General features: G+C 41.8%; 1 protein-coding gene across 1 annotated transcript in view; it reads right to left on the bottom strand.

Moving 5' to 3' along the window:
* Positions 1 to 13511, bottom strand: part of MAST4 (microtubule associated serine/threonine kinase family member 4) — a 166932-nt gene extending 153421 nt beyond the window's left edge. Inside the window, exon 1 of the mRNA XM_090276340.1 lies at positions 13116 to 13511. Within this exon, the coding sequence (XP_090132466.1) occupies positions 13116 to 13207 (92 nt within the window). The 5' untranslated portion in view covers positions 13208 to 13511. The remainder of the gene's footprint in view (positions 1 to 13115) is intronic.
* Positions 13512 to 16539: the final 3028 nt, after the last annotated feature.

Below are 16539 nucleotides of genomic sequence, written 5' to 3'. Positions count from 1 at the left end.
TAATCAAAATGTCAAAAATTAAAGATAAAGAGAGAATCTTAAAAGCAGCAAGAGAGAAGAAAAGAATTATGTACAAAGGGGTCCCAATTAGACTATCAGCTGACTTCTCAAGGGAGACCCTACAGGCAAGAAGGGACTGGCAAGAAATATTCAAAGTAATGAAAATCCAAAACCTACAACCACGAATACTCTATCCAGCGAAACTGTCATTCAGAATAGAAGGACAGAGAAAGTGTTTCCAGGACAAAATAAAACTGAAAGAGTTCATTAGATCCAAACCACTGTTATATGAGATGTTAAAGGGACTGGTTTAAAAAACAGAAGCTAGGGAGATGAAACAAAGGCAAACTAAACAGGCAACGAGAGTGGAAAAGGAACTGTGGGTACGGGAAGCATATTGGGGGGAGGTCAACAGGGAGGGGGAGTGGGGAGAGGGAGGGAGATGATATAGGAATTGGGGATCATGGTAGGAGGGAATGAAATAGACGGAGAGAGGTCGGGAGGAACTGTATGCACAACTAATGGACATAATCTAAAAGGGGGGGGGGAACAACTGGAGGGAGGGGGGCCACCAGGTGGAGGGGAGCAGAGGGAAGGGAAATTGGCACAAATGTAATATTTTAATCAATAAAACACATTAAATCTGAAAAAAAATAAAAAAGAGCTAAGAGATGGCTGGAGAAGGGTTTCTGTAGTGTAGAGAATTCTAGATATAATATTTGTGCCTTTGCATATTGTATAATTAATTATAATTGATTCTCATACAATTGTTTTCTGTATAACAAAGCATTATTTCTTAATTCTCTACAATGATTTTCCCAAAGGAAAAGATGAATTTGAGTGGCATCATTCACCTCCTTAAAAACTTAGTCAACATTAACATAAGAGGAATTATTATATTCTTAAAAGGTAAAGAAAAAGCTGCAATTAAGTCACCTCTAAACTCCTCCAAGAGATCTTTGGCGGCAATCACACTTTACTGCCACATAAGATGCAAGAACTTTTGGCCCTTCTATGACATGACCTACATTCACTATTACAAGATTAACAAAGACGTTGAGATGTGTGCATAATATACACACTCATGTGAATGCACGGGAGCTTATAGAACATACAGGGGAACCTTAGAAAAATAAGCATGGGTGCCATGGGATGCTATTCATTCAAAAAGCCTGCAAGACAGCAGCTGTTCAGAGCTTTACCATAAGGAAAACCTCAATTTTAAAAGCACAAGCCCACTTGAATACCATTATAAACTGTGATACTTTAAGATGAGAAAATTACAGGAGAAATACATATGCAATTTCCATTAATGGGAAAGAGAATCAGTAGGTGGCAATTTTAAGAACAAGGAAATCCACTTCTATTTTTCACTCTCTTCCCTCAGACAGTGGGGACATTTCTGTAGCAAAGATCAAAATGATCAGGACTCTATATTCCACACATATATTTGAATTTCCAGGAGGCTACTGTATTATAAAAATTAAGATGCCAGAATCTTACTTTACAAATATTATTTTCAATAATTAGAATATTGTTGGAGCTGTTATTTCCTTTGGAGACAGGACACTAAAGTTTTATCCAGATTTACCACTTACTACTGATGAGATCTGGGGGCAATTAATTTAATTTCTCTGTGCCTCAGTTTTTTTCCACCTGTATAATAGATATTATAGATTGGATTATATAAGACAAACTGCCCCAATAGATATTCTCCCTCTACCTTCTCCTATGCTGATATTGGTAGAACTACCAGTTATTAAACATTATTGTAACTCTGTCCACATTGCTTTCTAAGCCTATTAAACTGAACTATTTGGAAGAAAAGGATCATGCCATACATATTTTTCTTTCCCAGGTGATAATCATAGCCCTGGTCACAAAAAGGTACATGAAAAATATTTGGTACATGAAAGACTTAATGAGGTGATTCAATAAATTCCCAGATCTTATCCACACCAGTCAAACATTGTCAAACTAAGTTATTAGGCTATTGGATTCCAGAGGATGATTCAGGCTCATCCAGAAGCCACAAAGCAGGAGAAGGGTCACCCAAAGATGTGTGACTCATAAGTAACCCCTCTAAGCATTTTTAAATGTAATCAACTTCCCATGTTTCTAAGGTTAATCTCCCAGATCTGGGGTCCTGGTTTTTCTATCTTTTGGCCCAGTTTGCAATTATTTTATTCCTCTTTTTAAGTGCTTTTAAAGCAGCCAAAAGGAATTAGAAAAGGAGCTATATGGCCTTTAGGTCTGGGGCTCTCTCTTCCCAATCCAATCCCTAAGGTATCTTAAGAAATTCTATGACAAGAAGGCAAAACAAATCCAACACAAAACAAAGCCAAAATCACTGTAGTCCAATAGGCCTTAACATAGAGTTTAAGATATATACACACCTGGAACTTCCCAACAAAATCCATGAATGTTGGGCCATGAATCCCCTCCAAACATGTTAGTTTCTTATGAAATAGATTTGAAATCAAACCTGTTAAGTGGCTGAAGAAACAGCTACAAGCCACTGCCTGCAGGACACACCTAAAAGAATGGAAGATTTGAGAGACGAAGGTTTTCTACTCTGCTCCAGGCTGGGCATGGCTTACATGGGAACTAGAAAACTGGCTTCAAATGGGAACTATAATCTTTCTGGAACAATAGGTCATGACGAGCTTCCTTAAAGCCAAAATAAGTGTTTAGAAGTGACTTCTGCTAACTGAAAGAAAGAGTAAAGGGCATATATATTTACTCTGGCTTGAATACAACACTTTTCAATATGTCTATCAGTGCCAAAGGTCAGAACCCTTTTCTTCACGGATTTTAAACCTGAGACCCATTCCACAGAATTTTTCTATTTCCTAGAAATGGTATCTAAAATTTGCTTCATATTAATATCTAACCAGCTCAATTATCTGTACCTTTTGATCTTCAAAAGTCTGCTATGGGATGGTAGACTGATTTTAAGGTTAAATCTCAAAAGGTAAGACTGACCACAATTTCTCTTCTTTAAAGAGTTTCCTTTAAGAAGCAAGCCACCAAATATAACTAATCAATCACAATTTCAAAGTAAACTGAAGTCTACTTATCACAAAGGCATCATGGCAATGGCTGTGCTGGTATAATGATGTAAACCACTATGATCTAGGAACTGGACTGAAGAAAGCAGAGCTCTGATCTTGTGTCTGGATTTATATGTTAAGAAGGCTTTAAAAACCACTACCAACTCTTCACCTTAAAAATCCTAGATTTCCAAGGCTAACTTACCTGAAATTGACAGGAAAGAAGGAATGCCACATACAAATTTTACAATTCACATGGTAAAAATCTGGCAATTTTTATTCCTTACTAATTTTGTGGTACAAACACCTAACCCCAGACATCAAAACCTAAAACATACAGGGAATTATAATTCATAAGCATAAAGTTCATTTTGTAGAATGCACAACAAGAACTATAACCTAAAGCACACTGAACTCTCCTATACTTTACCTGTCCCCACCACTGGCCACCAAATCCATTTGAAATCAAAGATAAAAAATTTCTTTGCTTAAAGATCTATCATTTATGAAAAATGAAAATTCATAATCATCCATTCAACCTGCCGAGTCTGGTGAGTGCCTATCAGCTGTCTTGCCACCTGTTTGCCCTTTGGAGTGGTTGAGCAAGCACAGGTTCATTTTACAAAGAACTCTTTTTGGGTTAGCAAATAATTTGTGTTAATCTGGATGGGTACCAGAATGGAGAGCACCAAATGGATAAAACTAATCCTCACATGAAAAAAAAATTAAATCTCTCTGACAGGGTTTCAGTATCTCCAATGCTCAGTGTCTGACCTAGGTAATCTACTTGGAAAAGTCTTTGATTTTGCATCAAAAGTCATGAGATAAGCCAAGTGAAAGTAATATTTTTACAGGAATTATATCTCATGTCCAAGATCAACAAGCCATTCCAAATGAGACTTAAGAAATAACATTACATAATGGTCACTTAATAGCTATTGTTTTGCAGTAACAAAGGTTTCATTTACCGTATTTCCTAGAGTGCTTTATTCAGCTGGCAGTTTTTCCCATGGCAAACGTACTTTTTTCCCTTAACCCCTCCACATATGTGTAAAAGGGAAAACATTTAATAATTATAAATTCTAATTTAAAGACACCCATCATATAACATTTTAAACGAATGTTAAAGGGATATAGGTGATTTTCATGCAAGCTACAGGTTCAGTGATTTTCTTTAGATTTAGCAGCTAAGAAATCTGGCAGTGGCTAGATAATATTCTAATAGAGACTCCCAAGAGAAAAATGCAGTAAGATCAAAGTTAGCATCCTGAGACATCAATAGGCACTGTAAATGTTTAAAATTAGACAGACCAAAGCACAACAAAGACAGCTTCAGCAAACACTCATTCGGCAAAATGAGCTTGGTGACTACCATCAGTTTTCTTCCCTCTCTGATTCCATGACCCTAGGAGACCCCAGCAAGTTTCACATACCCTCCACCCAGGTGATTCACTCAGAACCTAATACATCAGCTTTCAGAAGATACTTGCAACTTGAACTGCCTGTCAGGTTAGAGAGTTTCCAGGGACATGGAGCTGGTTCTTACCTGTAAAGAGCTAAAAGCTTATTTAAGAACTTCAGAAGGAACAGGGTAGTTGGCCTACCATAGGTCAAGATCTGGATTTTGACCTTGCTTTTGCCTGCAATTACAGTCTCCTAAGAGACCCCAAACTCTAACAAAATCAACATCAATGATAAATGTCAAACCACACAATCAGCAGAAGCAGAAAGTCCCTGGGTTCTATAATAAAGCAAGCAATGGGGGAGCTTAAGATAAGGGATAAACATTAATGATGGTCTATTCTTTTTACCAAACTTTCAAAAGCAGATCAAAGCCTAAATTCCCTCCTTGGGCCATTTTTCTTTAAAACAAAACAATGTGATGCTTCAGTTTGATATTGGAATAATTACCTTCTCTAATAAGCATGTCCAAAAGCCATTAGTGTAGCTAAAACTCCCACAGGTCCTCTCATTCTGTTAATCAGGTTTAAGGTCAATATTTTCAGAATTCACAGCCAAGCTTACAAGGGAACTTTCCTAATTACCAAGATAGAGAAAAACAAAATAAAATACCAGAACTACAAGTATTAACAACAATGTGAACTCTTACTTAGAGATCTCTCTAGTTATACAATGTGCCCCTTATCACAAAAACCAAATTTGAGACTTCTACTGATAGAGATTGATTCTGCTTTTAATAAATGGTTTTATTCGCACCCTGGGCCTACTTTCATCCAGGTAGCCCCAGGACCACTTTAGTATCTTGTCTCTACTACTTAACTTTCAAAAGGATTACTCAGCTACCATGATATCACTCCCAAATGACTTGGTTAAATGTAGTAAAGACAGCTCAGACCAATACTGGAGGAGGGTGCTCACCCACACTGGAGGTGGGTGTGTATGGGGGGAAGTGGTGGTTTAGGGCCTCCAGTCTTACTCTCCCTGAGAAACCAACCTGTTTCCATTGCAACCAATACAAGGAGGAATCTCCTAAATTATTCAGTATGGGTTCTATGCCAAGTTTCTCTTCTATGAGCCATCTTCATCTTCACATAGGGACTCATATGATTTCTCAATATCAACATCTGTCAGTTTTGGTCTGAAGACAGACAGTATCTATCTTAAGGCTAAAGATCCCTCTGTTTCAAACACAATTATTTAGACTTCTGATAACAGGAGAGATGTGTAAGAGCAGCAAGCGAAGCCATAAAAGTATATAATGTTCTGCCCACTCACGGTGAACTTACTGATGCACACACACCCCCTCCCAGTGTTGGCCAGTGAGAGCAATGAATAGCTCATGCCTGCCCATGGGGCATGTGAGCCATGTTTTTTAAAACTTGTTTTGAAATCTACTTTTTGCACCCTCACCTCTCTTTCGCTCTCTTTCTATCTCTATCTCTCATTAATTTCCTCCTCCCTCTCTGTCTGCCTCCACCTTCCCCACAGAAGACCTACATAGTCAAGGAGCAAATCAAACAATCTGCAATCTCTTGTAAACTGCACACTACAGGCTAAAGCAACATTTTCAAAGTGTGCATCTGCCTGCTTAGGTCTTTTGCACGTGGTAAGCTTTAATAGTGCATGGAGCACACAGAGTCTGAGAATGCACTGCTCTGGTGTGGGTCCGCCAGGCTCCCCCTTAAATCTCTCAGCTTGCAACGGCAGCTCCTGGCCTGGAGTTTCATTCAGCTCTTACGGAGGAGTATCCCTGACTACGCTGCGGGGAGAGGATTCATGAGTGATCCCTCATGGAATATTACTAATGCTAGAGCCGGGGAAGGACCGAAGGGCGAGCCCTGTAGTGCCAGGCAGCCTGTGCTGCCCATGGAAACTGCAGTCTAGGGCATGAAAAAAGGGAAAAGGATGAAAGAAAGCAGTTACAAAACAGGTCCAGGCAAAGCAAGGAGTGGGAGAAGATGGGCGTAGAGCCTCAGGGAGGGGCAGAGCCTGCAGGTAGGAGTGGAGGGGATAAGAGGCACAGCAGCAGGGAGGGATGCAAGGTTCCAGCCACCCAAGGAAGAGGCTGGAAGGACAGGCAGGGCACGCTTCCCAGGCTCAGGAGGAGACAAAGTGGTGGTGGGTGGAGGCTATAGCCGCTCAGAGCCAAGCCTTTAAAGAAAGAGAACTTCAACTGTAAACACGGTTAGAAAGCAGATCCTCATAAGGCTGTAGAAACACTTTCAGCTTCCCAAGAGGAGGTGAAAAGGAAACTGTCATAGCCTATTTGGGCGATGAAGCAAAGTGAGCAACAGTGAGTAAGGGGATATGATTCAGGGAAGAGGGCTGAACGGCCAGCTGTGAATATGCAGTGGCTATACGACACAATGGTGTGTCAGCGCTGTGTTTAGCTGCCCACAGAGAGTGGTTACCACCCAGGATCTCCAGTTCTTCACCGCACTACTGTTTCCTGGCTCAGCACCTCCCTACGCCCACCCAGCCCCACCACTCTGCTGCTGGCGTTCATGCTGAGGTCACTGTGACTTTCCAGTCGTCAGATGCAATGCCCACGCTCACTTCAGCTCTCTCTGGAGTGACAGTGTTGAGCGTTCTCCTCTTGGAATCCCTGGGAGAACATGCTGCTGGCTTCCTTCCCTCTTACAGGACTTTCCTCCAAGTCTCCTTTTCTGTCCTCTCTGCATCTCTGTCCCTTCCTTAAATGTGATGTCTCTAGTCCTCCCACAGAGGTATCACATATACTTCTCAGACAGTCCTGATGATGACTCCCAAGATGTAATTTCTGGTCCAGCCTCCTTGAGTGCCCTGGGCCTACACATCCAACTGCCTGCCTGGGGCTCTTTCTTTCTGGTAAAGGGAGCCTTTACCATTCTCAGACGCCTGCCCCCAAAATCTTCCCTCAGTTGGCTCTTTCTCATCCTATAGGTGTCCCCTTCCATAGAACCTCCTCAAAAGACCTTCCCTGACCACATTATCTCAAGTAGCCTCCAACACTGTTAGTTCTCAGTAAGCCTTCGGAACACGGACCACCATTTGGCAACTGACTGACTCACACACGTGTTCATCTGTGCGGCCCAAGCACTCTCTGGCCTTGTTCACCACTGTAGCCCTTGCCCGGCACTGGACGTTGGTGCTGCAGACACTGGCTGAAGGAGGGAATCAACGCGCCATGGTAATCAGCACACAACACATGCTCAGTACATGTGGATTAACTGAGCTTCCGAGGATGAAAAGGGTGAGAACAAGTTCTTGTGCCGTTCCCTCCCCCACTCTTACATGTATAGGTGGTGCCTCCATCTCCCAGGGTCCTCAAGTCAGCAACCCCAGGGCCATTGTAAAATTTTTCCCCATCCCTCAGAGCCAATGGTTTATCAATGTATCAATTTCACATCCCTAGTGTCTCTCAAAGGCATAAGCTCACCTCAGTTTTGCTCAGACCTGCAGAACCCTTTAGATGGGTTACTGCAATAACTTATTAACTGGTTTCTAGGTCTCACCCTCCACTCCCAGACCGAAGCTCCCACAAATACCACTGTCTCTCTCTCACTGGATAAAGGCCAAGCTCCCACAAATACCAGGAGCTTCATCTCTTCTCCTCAGCCTCATCGTCCACTGCTCACCTCCTTGTTGTAATGATAGTAACACTATTAACAGTCAGAATTTATTGAGTTTTTACATGTCAGTCATTGCATTAGACATCAAGACCTATGAATTCATTTGAATCTTTACGACATTCTTATAAGTAGTTTACTTGTCCCTATTTTATAGATGGAGCAACTGAAGTCCAAAGACATTAACTAACCCAGTATCATTCAAACCCAGGTAAACTGGCTTCAGCTCAACCCTCTTAACCATGGTGCTATATTACATCACCTCTTCAAACTTCATGCTTCAGAAAGACTGAGTTAGGTTCTGATTCTTTATGCTCCAGCAATACTAAGTTATATATAGTCCCTTGAACACTGTGATACCAAGGCTACTATGCCTTTGTACACACTACTTCTTTAGCCCCTTGGGAAAGCCCTGTCCTTCTGTCTGATAAAGACCAACCTACCCTTCAAAATCTCCCTGAGTGTTTGTTACCTTTTATATATGGTATGTCTTATGGCTCCTTGAGACCAAAGCCTCTCTTACCTACTGAACACTCCTGTGGCTTATGTGTACCTTGTAAATACTTCTTTGTATCCTAGTTTGCAATGATTCATTGGCATATCTTCACTGAAGGCAAGCCTAGACTTTCGGCTTTGGCTCACAGTGCTCAGGCACAAAAGAGATGCTTAACAAACACAGATTTTACTGGGCTTTCCATAAAAGGGGTGAGTTCAAATTCACTAATATTTGATATGTCAGATCAGGAGAGAAGTGCATTCTTCATACTTTTTAAAAACATATATTCATAAAGGAAAAAAACAAAAACAAAACAAAACCTCACCAAACACTGCAGATGTTTCTGAAGGGAAGATGCCGTATACATAAAATTTCAGCACAGTCTGACAACTACAACAGTTAATTGAAGATCCCTGAATATACCTTCTGTTCATAGCAACTGCTGACTAATGTGAATTTATGAAAAGAAAAAAAAAACTTTATCCCATGGGTTCTCAGAAAAATATAAAAATATTTTTGGAAACTTGTTCAAAGTTATTGACTGCCCACAGGCACGGATGAAAGTTTTATTGATTTAGGTCACTAAGGTTTGAAGATTATCACTAAAACCCAATGAAAACCTGACAGATTTCTGACCCTTAAAATTAAAAATCAAGGATCTTCTAGATTTACTAGAGCATACTTTAGCAAAACTAATGGTGACCCTCAAAACTGAGTGGCAACATTTAGAAATCAATGGAAGTTCTTTCTTTACTCTGTGACAGAGTTATAAGTAAAATAAGCTTGTTTGCTTCCCCCCTCCACATTTTTAATCTGATGGGGGGGGGAGAAGATGTTATAAACATAAGTGGTAACATAAAGCAGGCAAACTCATTTCTACTCTACGATGTGATGGGTTCTTGAAGCGAATGGAATATCCACAGACTTATGAAGTTTACAGGCTCTGAAGCATGCAATTATTATTTCAGTTTAAAACAACAAATTTTGGCTGGAAAAATCTGTCCATTCAGCCTAGACTTCTGTCCCTCAAAGCAGAAAGTAATAAACGATTGCATGGAGTGGGGAAGGGAGAGGGAGAGAAGGGGGTAAGAAGGGGAAGGGTCTAGTCGAAGAACATGTATAAATGACCCACGGACATAAACAACTGGGTGGGGACTGACTGTGGGGGAAGGGGTGGGCTGGGTGCAGGGAAGCAATAGGGAAAAAGGTGGGACAACTGTAATAGAAAAACAAACAAACAAAAATTTTTAGTGGGGGGAAAAATGAAAGCAAAATAAATTAATAAATGAGTCTGCAAATCCACACCCCCTCAAAAAAAACCTCACATGTAGAAAAAAAAATGATTGCATGGAGACTGCCTTGAAGAAATAAGAGAGGGGAAGAGGAGTACGAAGCTAGTCATAAAAAAGAAACAGTTTCCAATGGAACATGTGAGCTTTACAACAAAACAGCAGACAAAGTCAATGCACATTCAGACAACCCAAAGTCTGCCAAGGTCAAGACAGAAAAGAATGATGGGAACAACATAGCATCTGTGGGACATAGCACAAAGAACCCAAGCTTTGAGTTCATCAGTACTGTGTAAGAGTGTAGGCCTGGGAGTAAGTCCGTAAGCATCTTTTTCCAAGAGCCCAGGGAGTTATAGGCCCAAGTAGGGCTCTGAGTTGGAATAGAAACCTTTCAAGTTTTCCTGTGAGAGGACAAACCCACAAAGCAGTGTCATGCCGAACTGGCAAGGCAAATGTGATGCAGCAAAGCAAAGGTCTTCCATGAGGACAATTTCTCCCATAATATAGATTTAAGGGTAGAGTCTGAAACCATTCAACCTCTCTTTCTTTTGTCTAAGTGGTACACACATCCTGTCCCTAGAAGCCCTAAGATGCGCATTCACAGGCTCAAAGCCAATTGTATCTACTCTTTGATAGACACAGAAAGAAAGAAAGAAAGAAAGAAAGAAAGAAAGAAAGAAAGAAAGAAAGAAAGAAAGAAAGAAAGAAAGAAAGAAAGAAAGAAAGAAAGAAAAGGCTAAAATGAAGTTTTCTGAATTACAATGTTAATCAGAACAAGTTGCTAGAATAAAATAGGCAAAATGAATAAAAACCAGTGAATCTGCAGAAAAGAAGGTAGGCTTGGGCAGGACAGATATTCCAAGGACTAAAGCACAACCCCTTGAGGGCAAGGGCAAGGACAAGGCATCCTCACCTGGACACTGGTGAGGCTGGTGAAAGGAGAAGACACCTTGGGATCCAAGAGGTCTTTTTGAAAGGATAGCATTAGGGAACCTGATCAGCCACATAAGAAACAGAGTTAATGTGGGCCTTGGAGAAGGAGAGAGGATTTAGAGTTAAGGGAGGTCAGTTAAGGAAGAGTCACATGTAAGCATATGCTACATGTCCTTAGGGAAGGTCACCCAGCCAGAATGATCACTATAATGAGATTGCAGCAGCTATATACATTGCCCTGGAGAAGAGGACATCTGCCCTTCACCTTCCTGAATCTACATATAAAGAGACGCTGGCCTTTGGAGACTGAAAAAAGGAGGGGTATGTACAGATGATCTTCAGAACACACACTTTCAAACTGCGTGAATCCTGGAAATCCCCAGTAACAAACAGGCTGTGACAGCCACTGCAATTAGCAGGTAGGGAAGAAAATCCCCCCTCCCTCTGCTTCACTCCACTAAAGATACGGGTCCATGACTTGGAGAGTGGAGACAGCCCTGCACCCCTTACTCTCCCATTTTGCTGGGAAGAACCCAGGTTGCTTTAGAGTCTAGGCTTTCTGCAGGTGGGAGCTGTCTGAGATGGAGTGTTCTGGGCTGGAGAGATCCTGCCCTAAAGCTGAGGTCAGACCGGCCTGAGAATTCTTCACACATTTGACTCTAAGTAATACTATCAACAGGTAGGTAAGGGGGAGAAAGGCTCCAACCACTTTTCAGGTTTAGGCACACAGGTGTAATGCCAGTGCAGACTTATCTCTGCAAGAGCTAGCACCAGGTGAGAGGAGAGGCTGCAGGCACAGCCAGGACCACATCACTTACACATACACAAGGGCTCCTGACAAGGTGAAGAGGTAAGAAGTTACATTATTTACTGCCTTGAGGAGTAGTGGCCTTGTTCACGTACAGCATGTATCTCTTCAACAGATTCGTCCTTTTGGGGGGTTGCTGCATGGATGACATAGCTGAACGAAAAAAGGCCGATACCAGAAGAGTGTCTCTGAAGATATTACAGAATGAGAGAAGCACAACCACCTTTTTTAAAGGCACAACGTTAGAATTTATCATGGTTTAGTGGTACCAACACTGCTCGAGTTACATTGGAGGGTAAGGATGACCTAAATATCTCTCTCTGTCTCTCTCACACACACCAACACACACTTGTGTTTGCTTGATGCATGTATATATGCATATGTATATACAGCATATATATGAGTATTCCAGGGTGCTTCTGAAATGTAAGAAATACTGTGGGAATAAAAATAAAACTACTAAGTCTTCCAAAGTATTGCATATCTGCATTTATGTGACAAAAAGTTACAGGTGTAACCAAACAGAATGAACCATTTTTTTTCTGTGTTCTTTAAACAGTGCAGAACAAAGATTATGAAGCTCCAAATCTGATAGCCTGCATCCTGTTTATTTGATTGCTCAGTTGCTCTCACGCATGTTCACGTGTATGTGCAAGGCAAGTTTTAAAGAAAAACAAAGAATCTGTATTTGCACAATTCAGAGGGTGTGCACCTCGAAAACCACAATAACGCCCCTTTCTGGGCTGGATGCAAACGTGGAGAAAGGAGAAACAGCTCCTTTAAAACCATGTTCTCCCAACCCAAGTGTCAGCAGCTCACTCTAAACTGCCTTTCACTGTGGCATGAGCTTCATCTTGATTTTAAAAGCCGCTCCCCACCCCCCACGTATTCTGTCAACTATATGCTACCAAATGAAAAGGCCGGCCCTGTATCAGAAACAAATGTCAGCAAGTCAGTTAAAAAAAAAAAAAAAACAAAGTTATGCAGACCTGGCTCTTTAAGCAGACAATTCAAAACTGGGTAACTTGAACTATGTTTGCATAGTAATACATCTGCATCTTATAAAGGTCACATATTTAATAAAGGAGACACCTGAAAGGCTCTACAAAGAGCAGCAGAAGCTGTGATGTCTGGGTGAATGAAATGGATAAACATGATCAGATCCTAGAGACAGGCTGAGACAAAGTATCTCCTCCCCCTTCCCCTTTTCTCTCCCCACCACTCGCAATTCAACCTCGTATTATCTACGTTTCAAAAGAAGAGCCCTCAGAAGCACATTCATCAGGATTTCCCAGGAAATCCACACGGAGGAGAGAATACCTGAAACAGTGCCCGCCTGGCAGGGTATAAACTTTTCAAAGTGTCACCCAATAAACAAAACCCCAGTTTCTAAGGCGGCTTAGACCGTCCAGCTGCCTCCGAAGCCAACGCTTTCCCCTTCCAGGCGAAGAATCCCCGCGTTTTTACCTTTGTGTTCGCCGCAGCCTGTTCCCACTCCTCAAATGAGGCAAAGTAAAGTTTGAGAGCACAGTCCAAAAATTGGGGTCAGACATATCCATTCCTTTCTCTCTTGAATTCACTGCAGGTTCAAGGCCATACGACCCAAACGGAGCACGGGGTGGTGGAAATAATCCCAATTATCTTACTCACTCCCTGCAGAGGAAGCGTGCTGCGAACTGTGACCTCAAGAACAACTTGGAGTCTGTCTGAGAAGTACCCGTCCCAGCCTTGCATTAGCACACAGCCATCTCCCCAAGGATCAGGAAACTTATTTTCCCTCGGGTGTGCACTCTCCCGGTGAGCCTCTGCCAGCTATAAACAGTAATTACAAGAGTTGGGCCGAGCGTTCTGCTCAAAATGCTGTCTGTGTGTGAATCAGTCCAAGGTACTTTGTCATCTCTTTGGCAGATACCATTTGCAGCGCCTGGGGGGGGGGGGTGAAAGGGGGTGACGACTATTTTAAGTCTTTGGTTCCGGGAGGCTGTTGCCTCTCAGTAAACCATTCAACATCCGAACATGCCCAGTGTTGAGTTTCCTTTTGGTATCTACATACAAGGAAAAGAATTCCCATGAAAAAGCTCCTCTTCTGCTCCCCCTCCCCCAAAAAGGGAAAGGTGAAAGCACTTTTGCAAAACTGGCCTGTTGGCGGACTTGAATGGGACACCTTTGTGTAGCCTCCTAGCCTAGCGCTGAAAGCGGGTACACGGCAAGGGGGGGCGGGGGGGGGGGGGGACAGTGGGCAGGGCTCCTTCTCCACCCGCGGACACTGCCCGGAGGAGCGGGGCCTCACGGGAAACGGAGCAGGCTGCGACCTGGGTGGGAACCCGGTGGGAACCCAGCCCAAGGAGCCAAGACACTCAAGTATCTTCCGCCTCTGCCGCGCCCCCTGCCCAAAGCCCCAAATGGATCATTCCCCCCAAATAAATAAATAAATCCAGCCGCTCCCAAAGCAAAGGGATGAAGTGCTCTGCGCACACCTGATGACTAATCTGTGACTCACGGAAGAATGGAGCACCATTAAAATACTCTAAGGAAGTCAGTCATACCCTGCTGAGATGCTCTTTGTTGGGTAGGAAAATCACGCCAATGGGCTGCGACGCTCACCTTGGCAAACTAAATTTATGAGTTACATGAACTTGATGAATTACTGCAGTACACACGTGTTTGCTTCAAACTGCAAGGACTTATTTAGAAAATGCCCAACCACCATGATTAAAGACACTACCTGCATCTATTTAACAAATGCTAGAATTACTTTCCTTCCAAGTGCGTTAGAGTTTGAATAGAAGGAATGAAGGGGAGGTTGAATCAATGTCATTGTTCCTCATTTTGAAGAAGGGCGTGGTATCCAAATAAGTTCCCAACCTGACAAATGCTTGTGTAAAAGTATATAAAGAAAAAAATTGTAATTTAAATTAGGTGCCTTAAATCTGATGTAATACGGCAGGAGACATATATATATATATAAAATTAAGCAAAAGTAACTTGTAAAAAAATGGCTTTTTTCAAGTAAATACTGGGAACAAACTTGCTAACAGAAATAGGAGGGTTACAAGAAGGGGTGGGGGGGCAACTGACAAGGAAGACAGGGTGAACAAGGACAGGAGTCTACTTTGGGGTCAACTTTATTTCATGCTTGTAACCCACAGAAGTATTTCCACCTCAAGGACTCTAAGGAGGATGGATAATATTCTTGTACAGAGCTTTCTTATTATGCATTAGCTCCTCAAATGCTTACAGAGCCTCCTCAGATCCTTGAAATCCACAGTTAGACAAAGAAGCCAATATTTTCTCAATTTTACAAGATACAAAATACGCTTTACCATATACTTACAGGGTTGGTCCAGTACTTCTGCCCCATACTAAGCCCCTTCTTAGTGGAAATGGTTTTAAGTATTTAAAAATTTATTTTTTAAAATCCTGACAAAAAGGTAGTACCCATGTTCCACAGCAGAATTTCTCAACCTCAGCACTATTGACATTTTACGCTGGATAGTTCTTTGCGAGCTATCTTAGGCATCGGAGGGTGTTCAGCAGTATCCCTGATCTCCACTAGATACCTCCATCCATTAGTTGTGACTATCAAAAATGTCTCCAGACATTGCCAAATGTTCCTGGGGCGGGCAGGGGGAGGGGAGGGGGCAGAGCAAATTATCCCTGGTTGAGAAGCATTGATCTAGATAAAAGCTCCCTCTGAGAAAAGTGGCATAGGGCACTGGTTAAGAGCAAACATTCTGGATCCAATAATTACTGCGACCTTAGGCAAGTCCCTTAACCTCTGTTTATTTTCCCCATTTTTATGGGGTCTATGATAGGACCAACCTCTAAGAGGTTGACCTATACATATGAGGTGACACACATAAGCCCCTTCAAGCAGTGTCTAGAACACACTTCACATAAACATTGGCAATATGCAAAAGCTAAAAGAATACTAAGAGATGTAAGACTGGAGCAGAGGGTACTCCACACCAAGTCCTCTACTTTCATGGTGCCTTGAACATCCCTCTACCAAGCTGCTTGGAACACTGAATTATAACTCACTATTTACTGCTGTCTTCCCTATTAGTCTGTGAGTTCCTCAGGAGTAAAATGATTTTTTTTTTTTATCTTTGTATTTCCAACATCTGACAGTTCCTGATTTAAACACGCATTTAATAAATGTTTTTTGAATGGAGATGCTTCAGATGCTCACCTATTTTTTCTCTTAAAACGCCCCCAAATTATCAGTATTAGCAGATCAGTTGATTTTCTCAAACAACCCTAAATTCTTAAGAACCCCATAAAGATATTTTTGAATTCTAAAGACTTTCTCTTATTGACTCAGTTTGTTCTACATTCTGTAACTGGAAATAGATATGCTAGCATTCGTCAAGTCTTAACATGGCTCTAAGAAATGTCATAATCAAAACCAAGGTAAACTCTCTTTGAATTCTCCCCATACCCCATCCCCAATGGTAAGCCCAGGGAATAATTTCTGTGCTCATTTTTAGGTATCCAAGTTTAAGAGGGATAATTACATACTTGAGGCTTCCCAAAGAAGAACAACCAACATGGTCAAAGGGGACCTGAAAGTGTACTATATAAATTACGGGTTGAAGGAACTCTCTTGAAAGTGGAGAAGAGAAAATTTAGGGAACAAACAATAAAAGTCATTGAATAGTGAAATAACTATTATGTGGAAGAATCTTTGGATCCAAAGATGAAAAAGGCTGAAACAATAAGGGAGGGGGATGCAGTAGGTGAGACTCAAGTTCTGGATGGTTTCCAGACCTGATGACTCTGTACTTCCCAAATCTTGTACTCTCTGTGGTCCTTCTAGGAAAGCCCATGCACTTGGGCAGCACCCACAAAGAGGGCAGCAACTAAAATGGATAAATCAATGACAGAACAT

Source organism: Furipterus horrens, unplaced genomic scaffold (assembly GCF_987537825.1).
Source record: "Furipterus horrens unplaced genomic scaffold, mFurHor1.1.pri manual_scaffold_5, whole genome shotgun sequence".
Classification (NCBI taxonomy): Eukaryota; Metazoa; Chordata; class Mammalia; order Chiroptera; family Furipteridae; genus Furipterus; species Furipterus horrens.
The sequence above is the reverse complement of the archived record's forward strand: the minus strand, read 5'-3'. Positions and strand labels throughout refer to the sequence as shown.